Source organism: Phallusia mammillata, chromosome 8, assembly GCF_965637545.1.
Source record: "Phallusia mammillata chromosome 8, kaPhaMamm4.hap1.1, whole genome shotgun sequence".
Classification (NCBI taxonomy): Eukaryota; Metazoa; Chordata; class Ascidiacea; order Phlebobranchia; family Ascidiidae; genus Phallusia; species Phallusia mammillata.
Window position 1 is genome coordinate 3,230,986 of NC_137259.1, and position 12,233 is coordinate 3,243,218.

Sequence of the window (12,233 nt, forward strand, 5' to 3'; positions counted from 1 at the left end):
AAAATGTCCGTATCTAGTGTTTTTAATGTTTCCTTTTGCTAAAAATTTATTTTTTAAAAACCTTTTTTTTTCTTAGCTACGTTTTTGTGATGGCTGGAACTATTTTCTGTTTTGTTATTGCTTTACTAATTACCGCAGCAATTCTCTAATGGTAAATTTGTTTTTAATTGCTTTTTGCTGAAGAAAATTGGGTAAACGTTCATTTGTTGTTTTAAATTACTGATAGTCTTTGGTTTGTGATTCAGCTAAATTTAGCTAAATTTACTTAAATTTACTTTTTTAAGCTAAATTTACTTAAACAACATCGGCTTCTCTCGGTGCGTTTGCGATTAATACATGCACCTCCAGCGACCCGGACAGATTGCCTTCTTTACTTTGCTCTCGTCGTTATGCAACGTATTTGGCCATTCTGCCATTTCATCTGTTATGAGGGGAAATAAATATACCTGTTCTTATTACTAATTTTTTTGTTAAACTAACAAGTAAGTATTTAGAACTTGTACTTTTCAGCTAGTTCTGCGATAGTAAAAGAAAATTCTGCAGCAAAATGTATTCAACATGTACAAGCTCTCTGGTTTTCTTTGTAATTAAGCTAGCTACTTTTTTGTTTAGGTTTTCCATTGGTTCTTTTTGTTTAGGTCTCCACGTTTGGTACCTACCTTTCACTTAACCTACACAGAATTTAGACCTATATAACATTAAATTAAATGTTCAATGACATTTCTATTAAAGACCATTTCAATTCCTCAAGGCGGTGGCATTTAAGCAATAAGGGCCTTGACAATATACAATTTATTTTACAGAAGTGTATTAGCGTTGTTAAAAGCCGACCAGCCACTTTTTACATGATCTTGAAGTTGAAAACGAGAGTAGCCGACCCCGTAACAACAATCTTTATTTTTTAATCAACGTTAAAACTTATTACTTTGGTAAAAATTTGTAACACAGAACAAGCAAAGAATTATTGTAGTGTATAGGCTACATATGTATAATATTATAAAGTTTAAAAAACGAAGGCATCATTAAACTCATCGGTCTGTTAACGCACTGAATATTATTAAAAACATTTTAGTTTACTCTTAAAGCAAGTATTTAAACTACGCCTGTACACTTTTGTCTAAATAAACATTGCACGTACTGTTGCATTGCATTTCATATTGCCTTTCCGTGCTGGCCCTTAACTCTTTCAACACAAACTAAATACCGCATTTATTCGATGGTAAGCCGCGGCTTTTTTACTGTTCGCTTCAGTTTGTGCGGTATACAACCGAGGACGGCTTACATTCTGATGTCATACCGATATTATTTCCACACCCAAACTTTTTGATTTATTTCGCGTTCAAAGTTATTTTGCTTGTTGGCATTACACGTCACCATATATACTCTCTGCTAGGTAGAACTATTTGCGTGACAAACGATTCTGCAGCAACAGAAAGAAGTGTTATGAAACACTGTTATCTAACCAACAGCATGCGGCTTACAATCGAAGGCGGCCTATAATATTGTTTTGACACCTTAATATGCGGCTGACAATCGTGTAAATACGATAAAAACAAATCAATTTAGTTGTGCAGATAGCCTACCACTACTAACTCGACCGCTAACTTGAACTGCCACAGTATAACACCAAACCCTTGGCGTTGTGCAGTGCATGGTGCCCCGCAATGCACACTTACACAAAAATAACATCCTGTCTCTTTATGGCATTTCACAAGTACAACATAGTGCTGTGGTGAAATGGGAGTTAAAGTTGCTAAAATATTATTTTGCTTTTAATAAACAAAACCTAATACTAACAGCTACAATTAGAATGCTTTCTTTTGTGGAATTGGCGTATTTGTTTTTCAATAATTGTGCTATCTTTAAGAACATTTTAACTAGATTTCTTCATTTGCAGTAAGTTTACAAATAATATTCAAACTTCCTGACTAAATCAACACCCATACACAAACAAAAATATTTAGAACAACCGCTTTTCGGCACAAGGAATGTCATTTGACCAATTAACTATTAGCCGACTGCTCTGCTGAATTCAATTATAAATGATTTTGCTACAACTAATCCGCTTCAAGAAGATGAAGGAACTTTATTTATACTGTATCTCATCCAATTATTTGACCACGGGCATTTTGATAACCTAAAATAACAGCTACAAGTAAAAAACTGCTTGGAAATCTGCACTTCATGCAACTATACATAATACAAAGACTGTGTCATAATTTCCTTGTTGGTCTGCTAGACATGTATTCTGTTTAGACCACGTAACACTATCTTCGAGATGATCACGTGCTGATCTTAATGATCTTCAAGTATCTTGTCTCTGTATATTGTGTAATAGTGTCACGTGCAGCTCTTGAGTGCATCAAATTAAACATAATACTCTTGTACAGGATTGTTACGTTCCACACTGCACGAACAAACTATCATGGAAAGGCTAGGGATAACGTACGTTGTTTCGAAGCGATCTTTATTGCGACGTTAGTCAAAATTAAGTCTACACACCTTTTATGATTATAACAGCACACGGTTAAATGAAACAAATTTGAACAGTAGAACATTCTAGTAATGATATTCACAGTGGATGAAAACGGTATACTTTATATTCCACAACATTTGACCCGTTGAACCAGATTACCTAAAAAGGTTTGTTAAGAACGAAAAATCCCACGTATTAAAGAAAACATTTTTTTAATCAAACACTTAAACTCTATGCAACTAAATATAGTTACAGATTTCCAAAAACTAATGTTTTTATTTCTTGTGTCGTAAGATTTCTGTAAGTCCGATTTGCTTCAATGAGCAAAGCAAACGAATAAAATGAAAATATCTTGCTTAATTCTGTTTTCTTAAATAGCAAAATAAATGAAGAATTTTGAAAGTGGTGTTAATGTCTCATTATGTGTGATTGCGTTATGGGCCCACAAAAGAAGTTTTGAAGTTTGTGTTGCGATATAGCACCGTAAATCAACGGTTTTAAGCACCGTAATCAACGATAAGAGATTGTTAAAATTGTTTCGAATTTTCCGGTCAAATTTTTAGAAATAATTAACTTTAAAATCACTTTTGAAAAAGTTATAACGTGGTAAATAACCTCTAGCACATCTTAGAAAATGTAAAAAAACCTAAATATATATTAATATCTTACCAAATTTAGCTGTCTTTGGATTAAGAATTGAATTGAAATATTTTACTGAAAAAAAGATCAAGTTTTTTTCGCAGAACGTGTTTTGTTCCAGAACATGTTTGCATAATAACTTGTTTTGAAACTAAGTAACAAAATTGATGCAAAAGTGTCTTAAAGATGCACACAATATAGAATGGAATGTATTTACCCAAACATTGCAGTTTTAAACAGTGTGAAGTATACTATCTATGAACATGTTCTGTCTTGAGAATTACAAGTTTTTTTAATAATTACGGGTGTTGGTAATCATGTAAAAAGTTTGTAATCGTGTAAATTTGGGATTAAATTTGTTTGTTTTTTAAGTTGGCAAGCCCAGTGATAATTTTTGTTACAATTTATAGCAATATGTTTTTGATCAAAATGGTTTTGTTTTTTGTTGTAGGCACGCCCAGGATTAATTTACAAAGCATGTAGCTACACTAATTAATTTAACAAGAAGTATAAAAAAACAGAGTGAATATAAAGATTCTCAAGCACATAAGAATCAACCATGATGGAACCATCAACAGAAACCGGACACTATCTTAATGAGCTTTGGGATTTACGATCATCAAGGGTAGGGTTAGAAATTGTAAAACTACGTTTGTGTTCAACTACTATTGTTGAAATTGATTAACTAGGGCCCAAGTTATATGTTTTATCAGTAATTGTATAGATACCTATTATGACCATTAATTGCTAACTCCGCCTTATGTTATTTGAGAACTGTAGGTATATACCAGTGGTTCTCAAACTCGGTTTTCGGGGCCGCATGTGGCTCCCAACTACTTATTTTGCGGCTCGCACCAGACCTCAGAAAACCATCAAACATTGCTATTTTAGCTACCAAAGTAATAATCTTTAGTGATTTTCTCAAGGTTTCGTTGTTTTGCGGCTCCCTACACACTTAAAAAAATACCATTTGGCCCCGACAATAAAAAAGTTTGAGAACCACTGGTATATACAATATGTCTGGTATGCCTTTAAGAAAGACCATATACAAATGTTAAGGAAAATTGCCTGGTCTGTTTCTTAGATATTTGGGGATTTAAATCGCATGTTTAATGCACTATAGTTGGCTTTTGATATGTTGACTATAAAGGCAACAAGTAGTTTTAAACATTTTCAAAATTATCGCATAAACTATGACATGTTGCCTAATAATGAAGCCTTTTAATCACCAAATAAACTGTTTATACCATTTTCAATGTTGTATTAGAATGTTTTCTTGGCTATAGATGTCTCTTTTGTTTGATGATCAGTCGTTAAGAAGCCTCATCCCATGAACAGTTTTTTGGCAGTAAATTGTCTAGTCACCTTATGAACACTTTATGAGGTGGCAATGCAATGAAATTGAACTATAAAGCATCATTCTATATGCTACATGTTTTAAACTTCAATTCTTAGGTAAAAACCTGATCATATTTCTTACGTTTCTGAAAAAGCTTTTTGAATTAAAAAAATGGTGCCAACTCGACTGTATATTAGTGTTGGGACGAGTACCTGGTACTCGGTATCGATGGTATCGAACGATTTCAGTGGTATCGATACTCATACTCAGTTTCGAAATATTTTGTCTCATTTTTCGATACCAACGTGAGTACCAAAGGCCAGTTTACACCATAAGAATACGGGCAACTTTATGCCAATATTTGCTTCGGACAGCACAAAACTGGAAAAAAGTTCCGCCAGTTTATGTACGTCTTTTTCGCTATCACGATGGTGATTACAATTTTCGGTATGTGTGTGTGCACGCCTGTACCCTGACCATGTCAGATAAATTAGTCAGTGATATACAACTAAGTACAACACTACACTTAAGTACTCGGTAATCGTACTCGGTACTTGGTATCGAAGGTATATACATGTGGTACTCGTACTCGGTATCGGTACTCGCTTCAAAACCTGGTATCGTCCCATCACTACTGTATATCAAGGAAGTGGTATAATAAAACATATGTATATATATATATATATATATATATATATGCATATGGTTATTGATACATGAATACCTGTGCACAGAATTGTTATTTATAATGCAAGCTTCTATACTTACGCAGGGTGACCATGCCAGCTTAATGCAATATCTTGAAGAGTTTGTGAGTGTTTATGACGAACTGCTCCAACCAGACTATTATAAAGACACTGTAATTGTAGGGGTAAGTTTGGTTTTAATCTGTATTCCTTTGCATGGTGGTTGTTTTCCTTATTTCCCATTCACACAATTATTATATATATATATGATAGAAATTGTTTGTGCGAAAAGTTTGCATTCAAATGTATTGGGAGTAAATTGTGAGGCAGCAAATTAATTTTTGTGTTGTAAATATAAAATCACCTTTTTTGGTTTAAAGACAAATCTAAAAATTGCATGTTACTTAACCAGCTCTTTTAGGGAGATCATGTATTTGGACATGCACAGTTATATATATGACTACAATTGCATGTAATGCCAACTGCGCAATAACAATACAAAGCTGTTCCTGTTAGAACTGTCTTGGGATTTTGCCTGGGGCATACACACAAATAAAACTAGTCCTGTTAATCAAATTTAATAAAGAGCACTAACAACTTTATTGAATATTTTCTTGGATTTCTGTTCATTTTGATCAATGCTGTTATTCATGTATATCGACTATAAGCGATTTTTTTATTATTTTGTCACGTTTTATTCTTATTAAAGATAAAAAAAAAATCCTTAAACAATGGCAACAATGTTTAATGTTTGCTTTGAATAGGCTAGCAGATGCTACACTGTTAAATCAGATGGATCAATACATCTGGAACACCTTCCACAGCCCCTACTTCAGGTAAACCTACCATTTTTGTTTGATGATTGTTAATTGTTATACAGCTAATGTTGCTTCTTATGCTAACGTATTTTAGTGACATTTTAAAATATGTATGAATGATGGTATAATGATGCTTTTCCCTCATGCTATTTAAGCTAGTTGACTAAAAATACTATTTGAATAAGGAACTGATGATACCATTAGGCGAAATATATATATTCCATTTAATTCATTGACAGATTTCGTAACTTGGAAAATGCTTTCCATTCTTAGTTGACTAAAAATACAATGTTTTTACTCCTTTCATTTTATTATTCTTGTTTTTTATTTAATTGGCATCCTCTGTTTGCAATTACAGTAAGGTATTTAACATAAACAACAAACCAGTATTTTTGGCCATAACTGTATAAATTCAGTACATGGCTAATAAGTGATATATATGTGCAATTTAATTTGCAGTTAATTGTGAATCAACTGATGACGTTACAAGACAAAGTTGACAACTTGACCATTCAGGATGTCAGGCTTGCCAGTTATTTGGTCCAAATTCTCATCATAGTTTGCAGGTATGTCTTTTTTACCTATTGTCAAAAAGCAGACTATCTATTATATATTAGTCCAGGGTCTGCAACCCTTTGAACACCATTTGTCAATTTAATTGTAACAATAAAATTTGCAACAGCATTAAAAGCAAGAATTTTAAGTGTAGTGGTCTGATTTTGAAAAGCAATTCAAAAGAAGATAGGTTTGTGTACATAGGCTGTTTTAAGACTATTACCAACACAAAGTGAAAATGAGCTACATGATAGTTTAATTAACATAAAAAGTAATTAAATTTAAACAAACTGTGTGGCATGCTATGAAAGTTTTGCCAGTGGTCATCAACTGCCATACTGAAAGTTTTGCCAGTGGTCGTCAACTGTCATAAATAAAAGTTGAAACCAACAAAATGAATTTGTTTTTAAATAAAGCATTTGAAGTATTTTTGTGTTTCTACTTTCCAGAACGAATCTGCAACCCTTCAAGATTTTGTCGTCACTTTTTATTGGCCATCTTGTTATAATTTCATCACATGTAATAGCGAAGGTAAGAAAATTTTGTTTGTTGTTTTCATCATTAAAGAGAAAAGCATATGTGACCTACATGGTTTATAAAAAGGTGCCACTGTTTTAGCTCTTGGTTGTCACTTAATAAAACTTTAGCCAAAGTTTATTTGATTCACTAATCTCTTTTATAAATCTCGCATACCTTAAGTAATTTGCCACACAATCACCCAAAATCAACCCAAGTTTACCCATCAAAGAACTTCTGATTTATAACATTTGGCATAAAATATATCTGCTGTTAGTTATGTAGACATGTTATATAATTAGAACTTGGAAGCAAACGAAATGTTGTTCAACTTTAGTTGGGCGATGATGCTTTCACACCAGAACACAGAAGTCAAGAAGAATTTCTTCGAAATGTTTTGCATTTAATGGAGAGATTGTATGACCCGAAATTTTTGTGGAGAAAAAAAATTAAAGGGTAAGAAGAGATAGTGGTGTACCAACCTGCAAATTATGTCATAGGCAATATATTTCACATAACTTCATGCAGTTAACAGCTTCAAATTTTTTTGATTGTGCTTTTTTGATCAAAATCACTTTTAGCTTTTAACTGTAAACAAATTAAAAGTTTTTTTTTTCAAAAAAGTAACTCAGTTGAAGTAGTTCGTTAAGTTCCTCCAATGATATTTACTGCCCTGCTGAGAAATGTATACAAAATATAACATCTGTTTAAACAGGCTACACTTTATTTGTTTGGTTAAACTCATACATTAATGTTGTTCACACAGAATTGAAACACCCGCTTCAGATAACTCAAATACACCTCTCATCATAGCAGAAGTGATCCCATTTTTCTATGGTAAGTTTTACTTATTATTTTCATGGCTCTACTGCACAATGTAATAGTGATGGGACGATACCAGGTTTCGAAGCGAGTACTGATACTGAGTACGAGTACCACATGTATATACCTTCGATACGGAGTACTTAAAAATAGTGTTGTACTTAGTTGTGTATCACTGGCTAATTTATCTGCCATGGCCGGGGTTCAGGTGCGCACACACGCATGCAGAAAAATGTAATCTCCACCTGATAGCAAAAAATATATACGTATCCTGGCGGAACTTTTTCCCGATTTTGTGCTGTCCGAAGCAAATATTGGCATAAAGTTGCCCGTATTCTTATGGTGTAAACCGGCCTACGGTACTCGCACGTTGGTATCGAAAACTGAGACAATATGAGAAAAACTGAGACGATACCGAGTACGAGTATCGAAACCACTGAATACCCTTGATACTGAGTACCAGGTACTCGTCCCATCACTACAATGTGATAATTTCCTGGTCGATCTATTCACAATGGTGGCAGTGTAGTCCATAAAGCGTTTTATAGTTTAACTTTTGTTGGTGTTATTTACTTTTTTTCACATCAGAATAAATCTCCATGGGAAGTGTTACAATAGACCAGTGTTTCTCAACCTTTTTTTTCTTGTGTGGGGATTAAAAAATTGCACAGGAAACCCTTGCCCAAAATACATACACCACATCTGTATCATGCATCAACAATTAGTTGTGTCACAGACATGGCTTAACATGAATCAATTTTGGGAATTGTAAGTAAATTGCACAGCAACCCCTTGCTTAAAAAAACCACATCTGTATCATGTATCAACAATTAGTTGTTTCACAGACATGGCTTTAACATGAACCAAATTAAGCATTGTAAGTGAAAAATTACCTTAGTTGGTGACCTATGTAGAGCTTTGCTTAGCACAGAAGACTCTGGAAGGCACAACTTATTTCACTTATTTTCTTTGAACCTTTCGGCAGAACCCTGGTTGAAAAATGCTGCAAATGATAAATTTTGTTTTTCAACATTTGTTTTTGTTGTTCACATTTGGATTTTATAGTATATTAATGCTTACATCCATTTGTTGCAGAGTCCCTACAAATGCATTCCAACAACTTGATGAGTGAAACACAACAACACCTTCTTCATATGTTTGGCTCAATTTTGTTTGGATCTCATCGTAATGCTTTGCTTGCCACTTCAGCCACAACCCTCGAGATACTAATAGGGTAAGCAGAAATTCATTTTTTTGAGTCAGGGTAGCAAAGTGCTATTTATTGTTAACTACAAAATGTAGATGGTGCAATATGGGAAGGTTAAATCATAAGTTAAGTTTTCAAACTTATTTGCCTAATTATCTCAACGTGAAAAACTATACATATCAATGCCACAAGTAAAATTTTAAATTACCTATTATTTTACATTGGTATTTTATATCTTCATGTGTGTTTTATTCAAAGTCAATACAACTCAGAAAAGTGTACAATCATCCAAACATGAATCTTTTAAAACCTTTTTTTTTCAACTATCTTCTTTTCTGGTTCTGAAGTTTGGATGATTCTTTAATCCTCATATCAGCAGTTGTTAATTTTTTTCCATGTTTTTATTTTTAGTTTTTGAAAATTCCGTAAAAATATGTGGCTTAAACAGGTTTTTTAGCCTTGTTGGGCAATTATTACTGTTTGTTAAACATTTTTAATGACAATTAAATGTTTGTTAAAAATTTAACCATTGCTAATCAGCTGCAACAACTTAATGGATATAAACTATTTTTTCAGAATTCTTCCTCAGTATATGGGATTATCAGAGGAGCAGAAATCACCTCAAGATGATGAAAAGACTAAAAGTGAATCTTTGGAAGCTGTGGAGAACGATGGTGATGTAGAGAGTGTCCGTCTTGTGTTACAGCTGCTTGTCAAAATGGTCCACGTCCTACATAAGTCTGGTCCTGGACAGGTAAGGCGATTGTTTTCTAACCAACAGGAAATATATACATATGTTAGAGGTTTATATATGGTGCAGTAAATTAGTTTATTATGCTGTATATGTATTTTAGTTTAACATTTGTTTACATATGACATGTTTTTCCCTTTCTTGGTAGTTTTAGTGTTTATAACAATATTTAATTAAATGTAAGGATTTATTAAAATTTTTGTTGATGTAAAATCTTTTCTATGTCTGTTTTAGTTATAAATACCTTTTGTGATATTTATGACAACCTTATAAAACTGTTTACTTTTTAATGTGATCATTGTTTAAGCTATTTGCCCAAAAACCTTGATCGGGATTCGTCCCCGGGAGAGTCCTGGGTTCGAACCCTGTGAAGAAAAAAAAAATTAATAATAAAACAAACAAACAAAAAAACTATAAAAAAAATAATAACATTTCAGTGTCAACTGGATGTAAAAAGAATTTTGAGTGAATATTTCCAGCTGTTGGCAAAAGCAAGCTCGAAACCAGCAATGCAAGTTATAATGATAAGTAAGTCTTCAAATTAATACACAATTTTATAACTTGGTTACATTGCACAACTGACGTATGACAAGTTTCATGTTGCATTCAGCTACTTTTTTGAATATTTTGCCAGTGATTTTTTAAATGAGCGACTATAACTAACGTTGATTTTATTAAATAAGTAACTCCAACTAAAAAGTATGGAAATGTATGAAACATGTACATTTGGTAAAAGTACAATGTTATCTACAAAACTACATTTATAACAAGAAAAAACATCAAAATTTGGTTAAGCTATTTTTGACGCAGTTTTTTGTTTTTTACTCCATTTTTGTTTTTTCTTCGATCCTCTATGGTTTTAGGTTTTATTCCGGAGTTTCTACAAACATTGGATCGCCCAGCACTTCAAATACTATTATTGCAACATGGCTGTTTCGATCATCTTAAAAAAGTTATGCAAAATTTTAGAACCAGTAAGTTATATTTGTGTTATATCCACAACTGCAACAATGAAAGATTTTGAAGTGTCATTTTACTCATCTTCATCATAACTTATCTTTAAAAAAATGTGTCTATTGGCTTATTGAGGTGGTTGCCAACTCCGGAGGAATTTTAAAACTTTAGGAGAGGAATTTGCTTTAATCTTTACATGTGATTTGTAAATAGACACTTGAGCTCTGGGTATATAACCTGTGAAGTTGATAAAAGACCCAATTTTAAATGGTCTTTATGTGGTTTAGCATCTACTACATAGTCTATTAGGGATAAATGAAAATGATTTGAATTGTTAAGGAAGGAATTTGTCGCAAAAAGGTTGGGAACCATTGGCACATACATTTAGATTTTGCCTTTCCTATGTTCAAACTCTGTCAAACATATCACTAAAATTACACAACGCAAAATGCATAATATGCCCAAAGGCTTTTGGACTTCAGACCTAAATAACCGCATTAAACGGCGTTTATCGATTTTACCAAATCCCAAACCTACTTTGTATTGGCAACGGAGCAGTAATAGAGTTACCTACTAACACGGTGTAATAATAATCGATTGTTCTTCTATTGTTGACGAACAATGCCCAACTGTAACACAATATCCTTTCCAGTGCATGGTCTAATTGCACAGAAGCCAATATATAGTGTTGTGTAACATGTGTTTTGACTTTGAGGGCCAACAGAGAGCTATAACTATAAGCGTTCCCAAATTTTAAGTGCCAGAAAATTACGCCAAATTTTTGGTTTAAAGTCAGAATTATTCTCAAAATTAATTTTAAAAAGTAAATTAAAAGCTAAATTTGAATGAATTCAGGCTTGAATTTGGTCCGGTATTAAAAAAGCTTAAAGTATAAGCACTGATACAGTGGTTATATAGTTCGTTTTTGTTGGGGAATTTATAATAAACACTTGCTATAATAAACAGCGCAACATAACAAAAAAAGCATGTCATAGGAAATTTTTATGTATGTTACATGATCTACAGAAAAATATTTGTAATTCGCCACAAAAAAGTATCGAAAAAATTCAGTATTATCTCTGCTACTTCCTACTGCAAAGTTGTAGGTCCCTAACCTGCCTGAAAATATTGTGTTTGCCATTGCAAAAAAAAAAGAACGTAAAGGTTTTGGTTTACCAAAGTAAACGTAATGTAATACAATACACCTCGGTTAATCCGGGCCCGTTCAGGTCGAAACAATTGTCCAGATTAGGCGAAGAGCCTTGCCACATTACAAATCATTTGTACCTTAAGTTTTGTCCGAATAAGGCCAAGATCCGGATTAACCGAATCCAGTTTAACCGAGGTTTATGGTGTATCCACATTTACAAAAAGTGTTAAAATTTAAAACCTTTTTAAACCGAGCTGTACTAAAACTCGCATCTCGACAGTGAACATGAAATATCACTTTCTTATAGCCTTGCGTTTTTT

General features: G+C 33.0%; 1 protein-coding gene across 3 annotated transcripts in view; it reads left to right on the plus strand.

The window, feature by feature from the left end:
• Positions 1-3,542: 3,542 nt before the first annotated feature.
• The window catches only part of LOC145203948 (neurobeachin-like protein 1), a 40,380-nt gene continuing 31,689 nt past the window's right edge, over positions 3,543-12,233 (plus strand). For all 3 annotated transcript variants that reach the window (XM_080076324.1, XM_080076325.1, XM_080076327.1), the window contains exons 1-11: positions 3,543-3,740; positions 5,227-5,325; positions 5,905-5,976; positions 6,418-6,524; positions 6,963-7,044; positions 7,367-7,485; positions 7,796-7,866; positions 8,947-9,085; positions 9,635-9,812; positions 10,247-10,337; positions 10,673-10,783. In XM_080076324.1, coding sequence (XP_079932450.1) covers positions 3,675-3,740; positions 5,227-5,325; positions 5,905-5,976; positions 6,418-6,524; positions 6,963-7,044; positions 7,367-7,485; positions 7,796-7,866; positions 8,947-9,085; positions 9,635-9,812; positions 10,247-10,337; positions 10,673-10,783 — 1,135 coding nt within the window. In that variant the 5' untranslated portion in view covers positions 3,543-3,674. The remainder of the gene's footprint in view (positions 3,741-5,226; positions 5,326-5,904; positions 5,977-6,417; positions 6,525-6,962; positions 7,045-7,366; positions 7,486-7,795; positions 7,867-8,946; positions 9,086-9,634; positions 9,813-10,246; positions 10,338-10,672; positions 10,784-12,233) is intronic.